The 19,561-nt window shown below is 33.3% G+C and overlaps 1 protein-coding gene across 3 annotated transcripts in view; it reads left to right on the top strand.

Annotated features, from left to right (window-relative positions):
• CSMD3 (CUB and Sushi multiple domains 3) overlaps positions 1-19,561 on the top strand; it is a 684,352-nt gene that overhangs the window by 504,316 nt on the left and 160,475 nt on the right. For all 3 annotated transcript variants that reach the window (XM_074577705.1, XM_074577704.1, XM_074577703.1), the window contains one exon: positions 8,678-8,794. In XM_074577705.1, the coding sequence (XP_074433806.1) occupies positions 8,678-8,794 (117 nt within the window). The remainder of the gene's footprint in view (positions 1-8,677; positions 8,795-19,561) is intronic.

The raw sequence follows: 19,561 nt of genomic DNA, 5'->3' as shown, positions 1-19,561 counted from the left end.
ACTTATTTTTACTTCTACACATCTGTCATGTAATGCTCTTTTCCTCTTGCTATCTAAATAGACTTGAAAGACTCTGAACTGTTCTCCCCCAGAAGACTTTATTACTGCCAATTTTCTTTTCTGTTATTTTTTATTCATTTATCATGTTGGTAGATAAATTGTTTTAAAGTGTTTGTTTGTTTTCTTCCATAAGTTCCATAAATATCATGTCAAAGCTTTGCTGCAGACGGTTGACTTGAAAAGCATTTTTAAATTTTTATTTAGTTCTTTTTTTTCAGCTGTGGAAGCCACATCTTAGTTCATATCAGAAAATTAATTTCAGACTTTCTATACACTAAATTAATTTCAGACTTTCTATACACTTAGCTAAAATGAATAAATTTATAAACTAATTTTAAGCAACACGTGATTTCAGTACCTAAGAAAACCATATAGAACTTTTTTAAATTGTATGCACCGCAGTTCGTAAGGAAAAAAAGAATATAATTGAAAGCTAATAATCTTTGATAATTAAACTGAGAGCAAACATAATTTCTAAAGTTAGGCTAAAACAATTCTTCTTTGTATTTTTTTCCCCTGAATGTAAAAGCGTATCTCATATTCAATTGTATAAAATCTGCTTCAGAAAGACATTTAGTTCTGTTTTACGGATTTCAAGGAACAAAACTGAAGACATAAAGTTATCTGGATTTGATGCTGGTTTTAGAAGTAAAATCTGATATTTATGTTAAATGAATCTACATAGAAATAATTTGTGTGATTAATTGCATGTTAGATATTTATATAAACTTTATTTATAAAATTAGAACAAAAGTGTAAGTTGAAAGTTAGCTTCGGCTTCTGCTAAATTTTCTTTTGCTTCTGTTTATTGAAAAGTAACAGGTACTATCCTCCTTATGTTCCTTAAAATGTGTCAAATTATCTTTCTCTGCTACACTACAGAGATTTCGAGTTCCTTGGTTCTCTCCTTATAAGGTGTATTTTCTTCCTTATACATCTTTCTGAACACTTAAACATTTTTATAATTCAAGTTTATGATAGTTTTTTAATTTTGGAAGAATTACCTTTTGGGAGTTGTCCCTTTTTGTGCTTCTTTATTCTTAACGTGTTTTCCTTTATAATTTTTACCTTGTAACATGAAATACTGTCCTTCCTCTTCTAGAAAAAAATAAAAGAGCCCATCAAACTATAACAGTTCAGTCTGCAGTTTTAGTATTGCCAGGACTAAGAAAATGGAATGTACCCCTTTCTCATGTTACAGTCCATTAATATGGAGTGATATAAATACATAACCAATTATAAAAAGGTGAAGGTCTCTTGTCTGCTTGGATATAATTAAACCATTATGACAGATATTTATATGCCTTATTCTTCCAGGAAACACCAAAAAAAAAAAAAAAAACTTCCCCAAAGTAGTTATGAAAATATCTATATTTAATTGATTTTACTAAAATTGTTGGCAGTTATTTTATGTCCTATTATTTATGGATAAAGAGAAAAAGACATTTCTCTAATCTTTGCCTCAATCTACCACATCTTCAGAAAGTGACCAGTCAACCCATGATCTTACTCGTCACTTTTGGAGACTAAACAAACCAAATTATTTCAAAATTTCCTGCTAGATCAAAATAACAGCTTCTTTTTTTCCTTCACCACTCTTGAATGGTGTTACCTTCTATGTCTAATATGTTACCTTCTATGTCTAATACATGAAAGCCTGGTTTAGAGGTGTCTTTGTCTACAGTAATGTTGTATTGAAACTCACATCCAATATTCATTCTCTTTTTTCTGCAATATCTAGCCAATTGCTTTGGGTTTTACATTTCTGCATTTGCATTTTTTTTTTTAAGTTGCTACTCATAATTTCTGTGTTTTGTTTTTTGTTTGTTTCTTTTTTTATAATTTCATTATTTCTCTGTTTCTGTTAATGATTCAGGTCCTGCTTTGATAAGTTTCTGAATTCCTGAGGGGATTTCCCCAGCTCCCGCTGGTCTCTGTTTTAACTAACTGTTTTCAAACACTATTAAGATATATTGTCCTGAGCTTCTCTTTCATTTTTTAAATCAATTTTGATTGCCATAATTAAACTGTGTTGTGAAGACTGAAGAGACAACAGCATGGAAAGCTTCCATATTCTTTATGTTATTGCTTTCTTTAGTACTGCTTTCTTACCATATGATGGTGCTCTCTCTCTCTCTCTCTTTGTCAGTGTCCTTTCATTTCTATTGGATTTCTGGATTTCCAAACAGCAACTAAAATATATATTTCTGTATCAGATTGTCTTTTCCATATTCACTGCGTTGTCAAAACAATTTTTTATGCTTCATCACATTCACATTTGCAGGCTGATGTCCACAATAAAAGTATCTGTAATTTGGAAGTTCATAAGAAATTAGTCTAATATTTTTAACTGTTAAGATTTCCTTTGCATGATTTTTTTATTATTATTTAATTTCCTGGTGTTGATATATCAGTCACTATATTTATTTTCTTGTTACCTGTTCCTTGTGTATTACTCTTGACTTAACCACTGTAAGAAGTCATTACAACTGAAAAACTGTCATTTGGATTAAAAAGGATAAGTAGAATGACATTGTATTATAGGAAAAACAACAATCAATGATTTAATATATTATATTCTAAAAAGATACATCATGTCCCCAGATAATTTTTTTTTTAACCTACTCATTTAAACTCACTAAATATTAGGTATCTGTAATGATTATTCTATCCTAGTCTGGGTTTTGAAACAGTAGTCCATTAGATAAAAAGTCAGTATCCCATCAGCAGATGTTCAAGGCATATTTTTCCTCCTTCTGCAGAGTTTATACACTGTTATTCTTCATTTTTTATTGTATTTGTAACTGTGTAATCAAATTTATCTGCATGACATAAAGCCATATTGTGGCATTCATTTTTAAGCAGTATTCCCCTTTGATTCCACTGAGAAACACTGCTTAAAAATGAATGGTGCAATATGGCACTTAAATTTGCAATTACAATTAAATTCTGTTAGATCTCAGCTGAAGGAGCTAGAAAGCAGGTAATCTGAAAGTGGTAGTAGGAATTAAAAGCTTCAAGCTGCAGAAAAACTACTTGGTAGCAAAAATAGTCATTTCTTCAAAAGATGAGATCTGAAATCGATTCTTATACTATTTAGTCCATTCTTCACAGTTATTTTACTGAAGTTTTTTCTTGTGGATTTTTTCTTTTGCTTAAACTGCAAAGGCATCATGGAAAACATATGAGCAATAAGCACGTGGCAGGGGCTTTTAACCCTGTAATGCTTTGCTGGAGCTACAGAAAATTTTACTTTATAGCAGTAGTTTGGTGTAGATTACAGGGATCTGTGGTTCCACTGTGTGATTTTGCCGTGCTGGGATGATCATCTACATTTCTTTTACAACTGCTGTTGTGTTCAGCATATTTACAACAATATGCTGAAATGTGAGAAAAGGTGTCACTGCTGATGTTAATGCATTTTATATTGTATTCTCTATTTACTAATGTTCTTCCATAAAAAGGTAGAATTTAGTTCTTTAACAAAAGTGCATGTCTACTAATGATCAATATGGGTAATCTTCCAGATAAAAAAGCTTACCAATTTCAGATGAGGAGTGGTTGTTGTTGTGATAGGATTTTTCAAGGGCTGTGGGGAGTGCTATTTAACACGACAAGATACCATTACAGAAAATTCAGCACACACAGAAAAGGAGCTTTTTGCCATTAATACTTAAAAATGTTTCAAGGAAATGGTGAGCAATGCATCAATACGCTGATTCTTATCACATTCTTACCACAGTCAAGTGCCTTTCTCTCCTATTAGTGTTCCGTTGCTGATCCTGGAAAGCAGGGCAAGGAAAGCATACTGAGAAGTGTTTTTATATGTCAGAGAATAAACTAAAGCTGAAATAAATACAAAATGTGATACGATATTTCAGAGTCTAAGCAAACATTATTTAGAAATACTGGAATACTACTGGAGAATTACATTAGGCAATACCACTTGCGTTTTGAACTTTTTTTTTGTTGGTTGGTTTGTTTTATTCTGCAGGATTTTTTTTTTTTTTCATTCCTAGGGAAATGATGCTTAGAATTTGTTGCTTTTTTTTGGTGTTAAATACAGTTTACGTGTCTAGGTCTGATGGGTCTGTTAGAATTTTTACTGTAGGTAGATCTTTCAATGCAGAGCATAATAATTAGACAAGTTGATTTTCACAACCTTTCAGTAATTAACTTTGCAGTTATTGGTAAATTAAATACATCATTGCACTGTAAAACTGATGCAAAGGCAATGAGACCTAAATAGCTGAATTATGCATAAGTGAAAGTCAATGGGTAGCACTGTGGTAGTGGAATTATTATATCTAACCACACAACTAGATACTAGATATTTTCCAGAGGCAAAAACATGTTTTATTTTTGTATCAAATTAATTTTTTTAATTCACCGTGGCTATGGTTTCATGACCCCAGATCCATCTTTGATTTCTGAATAGTAATGTTAATGGTCAGGGTAGAATCTCCTCTTCCAGAAACTTCCAGCATTTTACAGTAAGCATTTCCTAAAAGGTAAGGAAAGAAATATAGTCAGTGAGCCCTACGGATTTACTAAAATACCAAATAAACCTCTTCTTCCATCCTGATACATTCAGAAAGGTCTTTGAAGGTAGTCTTGCTGCTATAAGAACTAAATGATTTACCATATAATGATTAAACATTATCTCAGAATGCAAAGGTCAGCTGTATGCTTACATCTTGATTCAACTTTCCTTTATACCATTTGTTTTTGAGACCCAGGAATGTGAATTCTTGTGAGGATAAAGAGTCATTATAGCAGCAGTTGGAAAACAATGAGAGGAACCATACGGGAAAAGGTAAACTCAGAAAGGGCAGAGTGAAAAAGTCCAGAATGAGGACACCAAGTGAAAGAAATTACTATGAAATATTCAATGCAAGTATTTTGTTGTTGCTGCAAATTAAACTTTACATATGTCAGACTGACAGAGTTCATCTCTAAGTCCAGTGTGTACTGGCCATGTTGTAGCACTGGCTGCAGGCAACTCAGTTGAAAGACTTTGCACCTAAAGGAGCCCTGCTGGAAACCTCGCTTCCAGCCTTGTACTGTGCCTCCTGTCCCCTTATGCGAACAGACGTGCCCACTGTATAATCAATGCGGATGTATGTTGCTTTCATGGAATTTGAAGAGTTGAAAAAACATTTAGATGTTTCAGACAATGGGTCATATAACCATTTTAATTAATATCAATTATAGAAAGAAAATGGCATTATCTTCACCTTTTAGAGACAATAAACTTGTTTTAATCAGACTTTAGTATTAATGAGACCACTCAGTTTTTTGAAGGTGCTAAATGGTATTTTCTACTATTAATTTGCAAAAATTGCTGGATTTAATCACTATTAGAAACCTATGTGCATTAGTCTATGAAGGTATTTTGTGTGATTATTTTTATACCAGTTGTGATAATACTACCTTTCAAATATTGTGAAATATTTTGGCTAGACGTATATGTAGTTAATAATAACTTTACATCAGAGAATCAAGAACACTTTGAAAGTCTACAGTCTAAAAATCCTGTGTATGACACAAACATAATTGTTTTCTCTGTTTCCCTAGCATTAAAAAAATTTCATAGCCACAGGACATTAACTCAGAAGTCATTGTTGATTTTAGATACAGAACTATTAATATCAATAATTTGTAGTGTAAGACATTGCACTAGAGTGAATAAAAACTCATCAAACTTGCAGTAAATTTTGTTTTTGTTTGTTTGAAAAATTATGCATATTAAGTTAAATTAACTTATGGAAAAAAATATGTTTATTTAAAAGAAACTGTTGGGGTTTTTTTTGTTTTGTTCTCTTTTAAGCATACTACTAGTTTTGCAAAGTCACAAATACCTTGCTTAAATGCAAAACTTGTAGGAATATAAAAGAATAGGAGTATAAAAAATCTGGACTTTATAAGTAATGTTCCACTGTATTCTGAGTACTAAATATATAGATATTGATTTAAGTATTGCTATTGCGTACTATTACTTCAAGTTTTATTAAAAATTAAGGGTGAAATTCTGTCCCTATTTGTGTCAATGGCATTGACTTCAGTGGAATCATAATTTTAGCCTGAATTTGCACATTATTTTACTTCTGCTGATTAGGAAAGTATAATAATGATATCAGTGCTGGAGTGGGACAGTATTGTTGGTCTTTGTTGCAGTAACTCATTTATTCAATTTGCAACAATAAAGAAGAGAAAAGGGAGAAGTAATGAGCTTTTCTGGCAATCTTATTTCTCTAGTTTTAGTGCTTTTGTTGCTTATATTCTTCCATATTTTCTTCTGTTTCATCCAAATCTGGAACAGAAAATCTTGAGTACTTACAAGCTGGTAAGCAGATCTGTTTTAATGGAAAAAAATTGCCACATTCAGCTAGTGAAGAGTTTCTTGTTTGTGTTTTTCAAGTAACTCAAGGCAAATAAGTCCCTGGATGTCAGGCTCAGCCAAGACACTATTGCCTCTTGGCAAAAAGTACTAGTAATTCTATTATCTAAATACGTTTTCAAAAGAAAGCATGAATTTCAGATATTTCACATGATGCTGGATTGAGGGAAGACACTGAGATTATTCTGTTAGTCATAGAGAACAATATTTCCTATATGTATTAGATCTCTACAACTACCTGAAAGGAGGTTGGAGAGAGGTGGGTGTTGGCCTCTTCTCCCAAGTGAATAATGACAGGACCAGAGGAAATGGTCTGAAATTGTGGCAGGGGAGGTTTAGATTAGATATTAGGAAGAATGACTTTACTGAAAGAGTGGTCAGGCACTGGAACAGCCTGCCCAGGGAGGTGGTTGAGTCACCATCCCTAGAGGTGTTTAAGAAATGTCTAGATGTGGCACTTCAGGGCATGCTCTAGTGGCAGAGGTTGTAGGTTGTTCGGTTGGACTCGATGATCTTAAGTGTCCTTTCCAACCATGAAGATTCTGTGATTCTGTGATTCTGTTATAGTCTTAGTGCTTACTCCATATTTCAGAGTGGGTGCCTGTCAGTCAAGCTGTACTGAGCATTGCCAAGACTTGTCCTGTTCACTGTTCTGACTGATTTGCTAATCTCTAATATATGTGCCACATCTACCACATGCACACACACACGCACAAGCAAAAGTCAGGATCCTTCTGTTGACCTATTTCAAATACCATGACTTTCATGGTGGCCCATTAAATCATTTACAAATCGTATATGCAGACTGGAGCATTAGGTGCCATCTGCTCGCGTTTCAGGTACTCAGTTTGTCAAACTCTGCACCTACACCATACTGAAAGGAACCCGTGTTAATGCAAATTACAGAAATACATGCTGAAAGCAACAGGCCCTTAGGTTGCTAGCATTAAAAGGTGCATTCTTTCCATGGTATACTCTACCATACGTTTTGTGTGAATTAACTAAAAGAAGTCTTAAAACACATGATTTGCAGATACAGTAATACATAGCTTGTATTTAGTATGACAAATAATGAGATAAAAACTTCTGAAATTCTAGTAAGAAAACCATCTTTTCCTTATTTAATATAATTCAGAAGATACTAATGCTTTGAGAGCATACCACAAAAAAAAAAAAAAATTTTTTAGCAAATGAAACCTTGAGTAGTGCTTATTTTAGGAAGTCACATCTTAACAGAGGAAAAAGGTTGAACTAGATGATCTCCAGAGGTCCCTTCCAGCCCTACCATTCTGTCATTCTGTGATTCTGTGATATGTTAACATTAAACTCATCAAAAAATGTTTTATAATTCAAAATGGTTAGAATAAATATTCTAAACAGATGCCATAATCTCAATGATAGATTAAACTAATAAATTACAAAGTGTGTATGAGAAGCAAGTAATAGACATAGGAAAGCAGTAACACTTACGACTGTTTCACATAAATGCACCTGAACATTTGTTGAAGAAAAAGAATAAAAAGCACTCTTTCTTGCTTGACATTTTGAAATAAAGCCAAATTCGAAATTCTGTTGTTAACCATAGAAAAATACATTGTTGTAGTAAATAGCATTGTTATTTACCTGCCATTTATCGACTATTATAGCTATTAATAGTAGAATAAACATGATGTTTATGTGATAAAGAAAAGTGTTTACTCACAACTTTATATATATAATGTTACAAATAATTGAGATATAAAGAAGTGGTACATCATGTTCAGTCAAGGAATCACAGCTTCCTTATTTGAGTAGTTCTGTGCATTATTTTGAATTATGGGTCTATTGGCATGAGTAAGAATTTACTAGTGTGCAGAAAGGCTGCATAATCTATGCCTTTATTAGAGTATAAAGCATCATACGAATGAATAATAGTTTTGTAGGCTGTGCATAATAGCATACAGTGTATAAAGCACATCATTATTTTATTAAGATGGTTGATAAATGGTAAAGAAAAACAATAATTGATCTGGAAAACTGCAAAGTGCCATCAATTCTCTTTTGAGATATGAGAAATTTGCACGTACTCAGTACTTTACAGGATATACAGATTTAAATCCAGTATAGAAATGTAATAAAATTTACTGTAATAGCATACACCAACATACAACAAATCACTTCAAACTGGTTTTTTTTCTGATACTATATTATTCAAAAGTGATTATCTTCACTTTCTAGCACCCTGTGGAAGCCGGTCAACAGGCTCTGAAGGCACTGTATTATCACCAAACTACCCCAAGAATTATAGTGTTGGTCACAACTGTGTTTATTCTATCACTGTTCCTAAGGAATTTGGTAAGTAGATCTGGTCTCATTTGTATCTTTTTGTTGCTTGGATACTTTCAACAATTCTGGATGAGTTTTACAATTACTTTTATATTAATTTTATATTAATGTGAAAAAAACTGTTTTAAACTGATATTTCTGTTTGTACTTTTTACCAGTTTTATCATGCACTATTTTCTCAAAATACTTATATTTGCCAGTATCTTTTGAAATTACTGTTGTTCATTTATTTTTGTCTCACTGTGACAACCAGCATGTAACTTAGAATATTTCTGTGATGCTAGCCAAATACATTAGTGGTACCAGTTAAAGTTTCTTTTCATCCAAGATCATGTGCCAAGGCTCTAGAAAGTGTAGCATAGCTCCAGTAAGTCCACATAATCAGGGAAAGCACCATTTGTCTTAAATGTATGGTAATATTGCTCTCATAATCCTTGGCTTCTCTGCATCATGAGGCAATGGCGTAGACTTTCCTGAGGAACGAATTTAGAGCAGCATACGAGTGTCTGTTTTTCGTAGATTCCCAGATCTTCTACCAAAACTTCACTCCCATCCTACCATTTTTTCTGATCACTAGATGAATCTTTTAAAGATGTCTTCCATCCCACACAAAGACAGCTTTTACAGCACTATTTTATCTCGCGAGATTTATGAATTATTTTATCCCACTTAATTATTAAACAATGCCTATGATGACAGCTGATAGTTTGTTGTTCACTTCATGAGATAGTAAGTAGTATGCCACGTACTGAATATCATTTATTGTTTAAAAATCTGTGCTTCAGATTTATGCTTGGACAACTAGGACTTTATTATGACCCGCTGCTCACATTTCAGTTCATCATGTAACAGGTGCCTGGGGATGGGGATGAGTAATTATTAATCTTCCTTCATGTTGATTCTGCAAACATTTTATCCAAATTAAAGACAGCACTTGAACTGCTGTGTATCCATCTGCCATACTCATGACGACTGAACTCCCTTAATATCCAATTAATTTGTTCTTATGTATAGCATAGAGGTACAGAGGCTACTACAAAATAAACAAGTTTTTAAAAGTATTGTCTCCTAAGCCGTGTGAATCTCTACTTAGTCCTCTAGAACATTCAGAAAAAATTAAAAACATTTGCACAGTTCTTGATTTATTTCTAGCTGTTACAAACATATGCTTTTGACCTAGCTAATTTGTTTTAGATAAACTGAAAAGAGGATGTCCTCCCATTTCCATCAAATCTGATACATCTTAGTTTATGACATGGATGTCAACATGTAAAGAGTGAAAATCACCACACTAAAGGATTTAAAATGTTAATGCTCTGTAGTTCATATCTTTGACAATCTGGATGGAAGTGGAATTTTGTGATTTCTGGAAATAAAGACAGAATTCCCCAAACAAGATGTGGAAATGGGGAAAAATCCCACTGTTCTGCATAGTTACTTGGAATAATTTGAACAAAAATTAATTTTCTTTACACACTAAGCACGTTAAGAACAGTATTAAGAAATTCTCTTTTACCCTTCCATGGTACTTATGCCAAAAAAAATAAAAAATGCTGATATGAAGAAGGAAAATCATAGTTTTAGATATGATTTCTCTCTGCCATACGAGAATTCAGTCATGTATTGGAGATATGGTTATGACAGAGTACCTCCTTTCTCTAGAGCTCTTTGGCTGTCCTGCCTCAGGATAGACCTTTGTTCCTTTTCTTGTGCTTAAACAGCATGTTTTAACAATTAAGCAACGTACCTGTAGAATATATCATGGAAACATTTAATTCACTTTTATGAATACAGAAAACACGAATGTTTGTGTGTTGAAAGAGAAAGGTATAAAACACAACTGGCAGTATCCATTCAAAAATGACATATAAAATAGGCCAAAGAAGGTATTGCCATTGTAGATGTTTTTTTTCCTATGATGCTCCTACAGTAATAGGGAGGGGAATTCCTTGCACCCCAAAGCCCTAATTTTAAAATATTAATCTTTATTTGAATTATACAGTGGTGTATATTTATTTTTTTATAAGTTATTGGTATGGGGTTTTTTTCTGACCCATGCTCTTTGTCTAATCTATCGTTACTGAAATTATTCCAGTAACAACCATTATCAAATTCAAAGTAATTTTGACATGCGATTGAACCCAAGTTTTCTCGACTCAAGATGATTATTTGTCTCAGTCTGAATTTTTAAAGATTTGTGTAATTAATGTGTGTTGTCTAATAGCTTTCACCTCTATCTCATCACAAGTACAGTTGCAGAGAAGGATAGACATAAATTTTTAATGCTGAGCTCTTCATGATCAGTTTTAGGAAATTATTACTTGTAACTCTATTATTTTGGGTCCTGATACAAGACGTTGCATTAAGAAAAGAGTCTTCACTTGCGGTGCTTGATATGGATTGTGTAGGGATCAATTAATGACAAGATGGTCCCCAAAAAACGCTGGTCTTTGTGGATGAAGACACCAGATTTTATCTTGAATTCACTTGCTAATGTAGATCATGACATGTACATTTGTCAGAGATTATTCACAACAACAAAGAGTCAAAACAAGCTTTTTGAGAAATGAAGGGGTACTCCAGCAAAGCTGCTGATGTAAGATAATTTAAAGTAATTTTCCTAAAGAAAACAGAAAAAACCTCTTCATCCATAATCTTCCCTAGGCTCCAACTTTCAATGTGAAATACAGCATTCAAATATTTGCTGAATGGAACCTCTTCAGGAACTATTTTGGCATCCAACACAGTATATGAGATCTTATAATAGAGCACAGTTAAAAAAAAAAAGCTAAAACCAGACCAATATACAAAAAAACACACAAAATGGATTAGCATGTTCAGTGCATAGAAGGGAACTCATTGGCCTGGAGTACTTTTTGATGGAGTGAAAAGAAAAGCTATTTCATGTGCTCAAGTCCAAATTCTGTGGAAAAGTCATTGTAGTGTGGACTTTTTTTCAGTGTTTCATTATTCTGTCATGCAGAATCACAATTGCAATATTTCATACCATGACAGGTTTAAGCTAGAAGATAAATGATTCACAAAAGCACACAGTATGCCACGGGCAAAATCTTTTGTAAACATGGAAGACTTATCTTCTGTGACACTCTCTTACTGATATATCAAAATAGCGTAATGATCGTTAATTGTTCAACACTGAAATCCAGCACTGATTACAATTAAAATGTGGATGTTTAAGATTTTATTTTGTTTTCCTGATGCATATGAATTACTTTTTATGCCCTGCTCTGCATAATGCTGTCATCTGTATTTCTATTTAGATGAATATTTTTAACAGTAAAATAAATTTTATATCAACTTGCCTCAGCAAATGTCTTTCCTTTCAGTTAGAGCAAAAAGAAAGATTGAATATACACAGTAAGGTACATGTGTGGTTTATGAGCTACGCTCTCAGAAAATTAAGTATTGATTCTCCCTGGCCATCAAAAAATATGAAATTTAAATCAGAGCTCTTTTTTCCTACAAAGAAGCTAAAAACATATATGTAATTGTGAAAAGATCTAGTTTCCATGGAGACTGTACATTTGCTTTACATTTACAGCAAGGTATAATACTTTAAAAATTACAAGCATTTTATTGATAAGCATGACATTTTGGGACAAGGTTTCTTAGAATTTTGACAATTAAGGTAGACCCAGTTTGCTTACTCTAAACAGGGAAGTTAAAATCCACTATTCTTTTCAATTCCTGAATAAATGGCTTGTGTTCACAGACACCTTTCTACTGTGCAGTTATAGCATTTTCAGCTTTTCCTAGTGTCTTTTCTTGAATTTCTGTGTTATGAGATAGCCCTGAATTATTGTAAATAAGCAACAGAGAGAAAAAACAAATAGAGACAAACAGGAGGGGTTTGGTATTATTATTTTTTAATTATTTTTATTACATCATGAAAGAATAATTTTTTGCAAATACTGGAAGGTACATGCATGTACAACTTTTATTCTACTAGTGAAGACACACATTGAGCAAACAATGTTGTCAACATGGGTTTTCTATTAGGCAGCTCACTGCATCTAGAATTGTTAGACAACTTAAAAGCCGTGTCATGCTAGAGTTATTTCAGTACTGTTTGATTTGATTTCAAACTTGGTTTACATTTGGAAAAAAAAAAGTTAGGCAAGGACAGATCATAAGTAGCGGAATGTCCCAAATGACAACCTCACATCAAGAGGGAATAAAATTCAAATGGTGTTTCTGATAATACTTAGCCGCATTAAAGTAAAGCATTTGCTTTTAATAACTTGAATCCATCATCACTGTTGTGTACATCTTACTTTCATTTAAGAAATGTGGCAGACATGTATGGACTGATGTTTTTAAAATGTGGAGGATTTAACTCTCCACCTTAAATTAAAATGGATGTAAACGTCTGGCTGAATATCTAGCTTTAATATTTTCAACCACAAACTAAGTACTTCTTGCATTAATCATTACTTTGCTGAATGGGATGTAGGGATGATAGAGGGTGATCTGAAGTATCAAAAAAGCTATTATAGGCAGGAATCTTATTCTGTTTCCTACCGTCTTTTCATTCAAGTAACCACTTCAAAGTCAGTGGGATTGCATTGTCCAAACAATGATTACTTGTCAGCAAAATGGAGTGAAATGACAAGACTGCTCCAAATACTTGTGTGCCCAACTGTATAAAGGCTCAAGACAATAATTTCAGGAGAAAGGGACAATGATCCAGCTTGTACCGTGTATTCTGTGAAAAGTAAGTTAGTCCCCCTTTCCTGCCCATAAAGAGAATGACTTCAAAAACACGTGACTTCCAAGAAAAGTGACCATTATTTATTTGTATATTTTGAAAAATATTTATTTTTTTCCATGTAATCATAAACCTGCATTTTTTAAGACAAAATCTACTTTTTGCATATGCATTTACAAGAACGTGTCATAAAGACAGAAAAGCTGACTGTATCACAGGACACTTCATATTAAAACAAAAACTATTTTAAAAAGATGAATCACTTCATCCAGAAATTTAATGAAATTCAATTTAGTTGAGCATGACAACTAGTTAGATTAGAAGTATGGTACTTCAGTTTTCTGATTTATTTTCTGTTTTCTGAAGTATAGAGTGAACATTGTGCAGGATTGAGGATGTAAATACAAATATTTATTATTAACAATAGGAAGAAGTATTTGCTGTACGAGTAAAACTAATACATAACAGAAAGTTCATGCCCTTTTTTCTTGGCATTCTTTTAACTTTGTTGCCCTGTTGTTATTTCTCTTTTTGACACCATTCTCTTAATGCAAGATTTTCAAAGCATTTTGTACTAGCATCTGAAAACATTACAATGATGTTTAGTAAGTTCTTAAAACTGAGCTTCAAGTGCTCAGTGTTAAAAAGCGTATGGAAGTCCTCTTCTATAATTTTCTCCAGTCAGCTAACTAATCTTCATTCAAAAGTACATAAAGAACAGTATTATCTGTGATAGAATTTAGAAACTCTGGCCAGAACTGAGATGTCATTGTGCAAAAAGTACTGGGCAGACAGAGAAGCGGTTTTCATCCCAGAGACAATAAGCCTAATTAAGGTAATATGCAATCAGACACATAATTTGCAAAGTATTCTTTGTTTTTTTTTCTTTATTTTTCTTTTTTTTATGATGTATTATTATCAGTGTGGAAAGTAAACATTTTGAACGTTGTTGTAAATGCTGCTTTATGTTAATTTAACTCATTGACAGAATATTGTTTTGATTTGAAAATTCTCTGAGTGGACTTAACTGTGGCAGTTACATGTCTTTCCATTTGACTCTTTTGTCAAGTTAATTTTGAGAGTTAATGAAGAACACTGAAGGGGGATAAGAATGGAGTCACGTTGCCTAGAGCCAGAAAAATATGTAGGTTGTGTACATTGTGCTAGAAACAAATAATACACTCTCCCACCACAATGGAAATTGTATATTCTTAATGTGCATTCAGTGTGCAGTGAATGACTGAATGTAAATTTATTTTCCACTATTATTTTGATTAAATATAAAAATAAACTATTTGTTTGAAATGTGCAATGCATTTTTATGGCATGGTTCATTTCTTCCTTAAAATAAGAAGATTATATAGCTATATAATAAAATAAAAATGGGGAGTATCTGGCTTATTATATTGAGTGCATTTTATCAAGAAAAGAGTGTACAGATAGTGAGCCAGAAACATAAGAAAATGTAGAAGTCTATCTTCTGCACAATAAATGGACATAAAAAGCTTAATGGAAAAGAAAATCTTCATCCATAGGTGTAAAATCTGGAGCTTTGGAGTCAGATGCAATGACATGATTTGTGTTTTAATCTGTACAATCAAAGTGAGAAAGCTTTAAATCTGTCATTGTATCCTGTCTTGAAAAGCTGCCCTTAAACATTGCTGATTTATGTGCATATATGTTTTAGGCTTGCATATAAAGCGTATAGGTGTGTACACATGTAATTTAACTGCTTGGTAGCATACGTTTCCTCTTGATTTAGTTAGGTACCTAACTAGGGAAGTCAGATATCTAGTCTAAGCCATTCAGATGCTTGCTATAATCAACAAAGAGAGACACATATTCCCATAGCATGATTCATCCTATCTAAAACATCTATCTGCAGTTTTTGGAAGGTGATAAATTGTTTTTAATGTAAAAGAAATAGCACAGCCTCATTTTACAGTATTTGCTCTGGCAGCTACTGTGGGTTAAATGAATTAGAGAACATTTCTGCTAGTGTAATCTACATCCATCCAGTAGTCACGCTGCACGTTGCTTCATGATTTTATCTTGTGAGTATATGGTAAGCCTGGCAATTTCAGATACGTTTCAGTTAGCAGCCATTTACTGGCTTGAGCTTGAATGATTCAAATTCAAGCTTTTATTTACTGATTCCTCATCCTCAAATCTTTTAAATCTAACACTGAAGGCAAACAAAATCTTTGTCATATTATTAAGCGTGTATTAGAAATTAACATGCATGCTTGTTTAAATGTTGTTAGATCACATAGTCAAAAAGAATTACTGCATTATGTTAGATATTCTACAGGAACAGAAAGCAGTGGCCTATAGCCTGTCTACACAGTGAATGCATAATGGATTTATGTTGCCATCTGGAAAAAGAAAATGAAGGGCAGGATTAATTATATGCTGGAAATATGTTTTTTATTTTATTTTTATTTTTTGCCAAATATTAAGTATTTTCTTCTGCAGAATATATAATAAATGTACCTTAAAGTGCTACTTAAAATAGAAATATTTTCAAAGTTTTGTATAAAATTCATCATAATGCAAGAATTTAGGTTACATATGCAAACTAGGAAGTTATTTTCCCATTGATGTAAAAATTTCTTTCTTTGAAGAATATTTTGCAAGTTTTAACAAGCCTGTGCCAAAGTTGTTTATTTTTCATTATATTTCAAACACAGAATGATAGTATTAACTACTTAATTCAGATATGAATAGGCCAGTAGTAATATATTGTATATTGAAGATACCTGGTAAATAGTGAATATATTTTTTATCATACTGTTAAGTACACTTGAATTACTCTGCTACCTGCTCTCAATAAAGTAGCTTCAGATTGCAGTCCAAGATGTTAGGAGGACAGAGGTGAGCATTAGTTGTTTAACTATTAACTTCTGCTTTGCTTTTCTAATTCAAGGCCAAGTTTTTGTCATTCAGATGCTGACTATATAATTTAAGGAAGTGCCAGAAGGTCATTTCACATCATTTCCCACTTATCTATGAATATCCTAGGTTTGTGAGAAGAAGGACTGGCAGGTTTTATATACGCAAACTCACAGCTGGGGAGTATTTCATTCATTGGTTCAGCGCTTAACATGCTTGCCAAGTGAGCAGATGCCAATAAAAAAGTCACCATAGGGTGACTTTTAAAGGAGATGAGATAAAACTCTTCAATGTATTTTTGAAATAAAATTTGAAGAGATTTACTATTTTAGTTGCTTAATATGATTTGAACTCACTTTTTAAATGTTGCTTTTTGATTTTTTTCAATAAAAATGATTAGTTTTGGCTCAAATATTAATGATGTTTTTGAATATAATAATGGTCAATTTAATACAGACCAATAAATAGCTTAAGCTATTGAGTTTGACTATAAAGATATGGAAACAGTATAGCTATCTTTTTAATAGCCTAATAACAAAGCGGAATGATAAGACCACATCTGTGGTCTTCGAAGAAATTCAAAGCTTCACAATAAGTAAAATAATTTTACTATTATGCCAATGAATTGATGAAAGATTTCTAAAGATTTTTTTTCTTTTTTTTCTGAGCAGTGTGACTCCAGCTGCTCTAAATATTTAATTATCAAACCTTGTTCACAGAAAAGGCTGCTATTAAAATAGCTGAAATTAGTCTGGGTTCCTGATTCCAAATGACAGAGGCCAGACTACATTACATTTGTCACTTACATGCTTTTCAATAGATGTTACCGTCCTGGGGAGCAGATTGAGTGGTGTCAGATTTTCTAAACAATTCTGCTTTTTTGTTAGGTTCACTTAGAACAGGATTGAAGTACTATAGCAGTACAGTACCAAAAGCTTACATTACCATTGATATGTCCTTTTAATGTAAAGTTATACTAATAATGAAGGTGTCATTTTTATTCTTAATCTCTGTATGAGTGAAAAAACTGCTTTCTCACTCTTCAAGCCTGACCAGTGTGGGGTTGATTAGGTGCTGCAAAATTGCTTACTCCTGACCAGCACACTTCTGAGATTCAGGGGCATCCTGCCTCCCACCAACCAAAGCCTGCACTTACTTGAGCCTTTGTCATTCCTCTTGTTGGAATGAGGCCATAGTTCACCTCAGAATTCACCTAGCTGCATAGGAAGCCAGGAAGAGAGCAGGTAAGCTCTCTCCAGAGAGCCTGACCCTTCAAAGATAAGGTAAGCTGTGGAAATTTATAGTTCTGCTCTTCATTCCTAAGAATTACAAACAGCAAAATAATCAAGAGAAAGGGGTTACATCATTCTTTCCTGGTAGAAAAAAAAAAAAGAAGAGCTCTTACAGCTTGTGATTCTTCTAGAAACATTAATTTTGCATATATGACGACATAAAATCCCAGAAAACTGGAAAGACTAACAGTGCTCCTATTTAGGACAAGACATAGTTCGTCTGATAGGGTACACGTCTCAGATGATAGCAATGAGGCTTCAGTTTCCCTCAGGGTAAAGAAAGTCTAAAACTCTCTTCACCCATTCACCTAGTTCTTTAACTCATGAGCTGTGCAAATTTGTGAAAATTCAAATCATACCAGCCCCACAAGCCAGTCTAGACTTTCACCTAAGCAAATGGAGTTCTACTAGGGGGATCAGTAGATTTGTCCTTTTAACTCTGATACTAAGTTCCAGAAATAACTCTTCCTGGCTTCTTAAAGGGAACTAAGAGGTATCATTACTTATCTGTGCATAAATATCATTAACTTTCATTTAAATCACCTGAAAATTTTTAAAGCTAAATGCATTTTCAGTAATCAGTAGATACAGGCCATTGGACCAGGCCTTTCTCTTCTTTCTCTTTCTTTTTCTTTTTCTTTTTTTTCCCCTGCATTTTCCCACCTTTGTAGCTGCAAAAGTCAATAGGAAAGTAATCCTAACAGAACAACTGAGGAACCTCCAAGTGTCTGCTTCCTGATACAGAAGTTTCACTGGTTGGTAATAAGAGACAGGGAAACCTGGCTAGCGAATCCATGAGGTGTCATTGTGACCATTGCCAAGTTTCCATCTTGAAGTAGTCTGTCATATTTCAGGGAAGGAGTTCATTAGGATCAGGCTAGGATCAAGAAACTGCAAAGAATCCTTCTACAAAAGCTTTCTACTTTTAAAACTTTTCAGTATTAGGCCCTGCTCTAATAGAAGTTATAATTCATACTTCTCGCCTTTCCTCCTCATTATATTCCTTTGGATATAAACCGTTCCTCTTTCAAGTAAGCGTCTCTGTATTGACTCAGATGTTTGTGTTCACCACTGTGTACACAGATAAAATCTTCAAAGATTCAGGATTTGTTTCAGTGATTTCCCTGTAATTACCTTTGTTTAGAAAACAAATAGAAAAAGTGTTTGCAATACTCACTAAACTTTGCTTTGTCTTTTTTCCAGTTGCAGTACTGGCTGCAGAAATGGGTGATTATTCCACATTCTTAAAACAGAATCCCTGAGCACTCTATTTTACTGAAGAAAGATAGGGGTTTTAGCTGTTTGCTGATTGTATCAAATTATTTATCTATATTAATTTTAAAAGAAATATTCTAGTTAAACTCGGGATAGAGCTGAATTACGACTCTGTTAACATCAGTAAATTTCAGGAAAATTTGATTGAATCCTCCAAAGAAAAAAAAAAAGAAAAAACAAAAGACTTGGAAGCCAGGCTCTTGCAGCACATTTTGCCCCTCCTCCACCCCTCTTTCTATTAGAGTTTGGAATTTGAAATGTATTTTAAGAGGTCATAAAAAGACTGCCCAAATATGGCTACTTGGTGAGAGGAAGTTGCTTTGAGTTGCTACCTAGAGAAGATGATAAATTTCTGTTTGGGGGGCAGGTGTGCAAAGCCAACGAAGGATGATAGTCCTAGTGTTTCTGATGGGTTCCACCTTTGGTATGTCAATTAGGCAGGAGAATGGAAGAGGACCATATCATTCAATGATTACAAGGCATAAATAGCAGAAGTGACAGGAAGAACAGGATTAGTAGTGTATATACATATGTATGGATACATATACATATGCATGTATGTTGTCAAAGGGTGAAGCCTCCCTGAAA

Source organism: Larus michahellis, chromosome 2 (genome assembly GCF_964199755.1).
Source record: "Larus michahellis chromosome 2, bLarMic1.1, whole genome shotgun sequence".
NCBI lineage: Eukaryota > Metazoa > Chordata > Aves > Charadriiformes > Laridae > Larus > Larus michahellis.
Note: the sequence above shows the minus strand (reverse complement) of the source record. Positions and strands in the feature narration are given on the sequence as shown.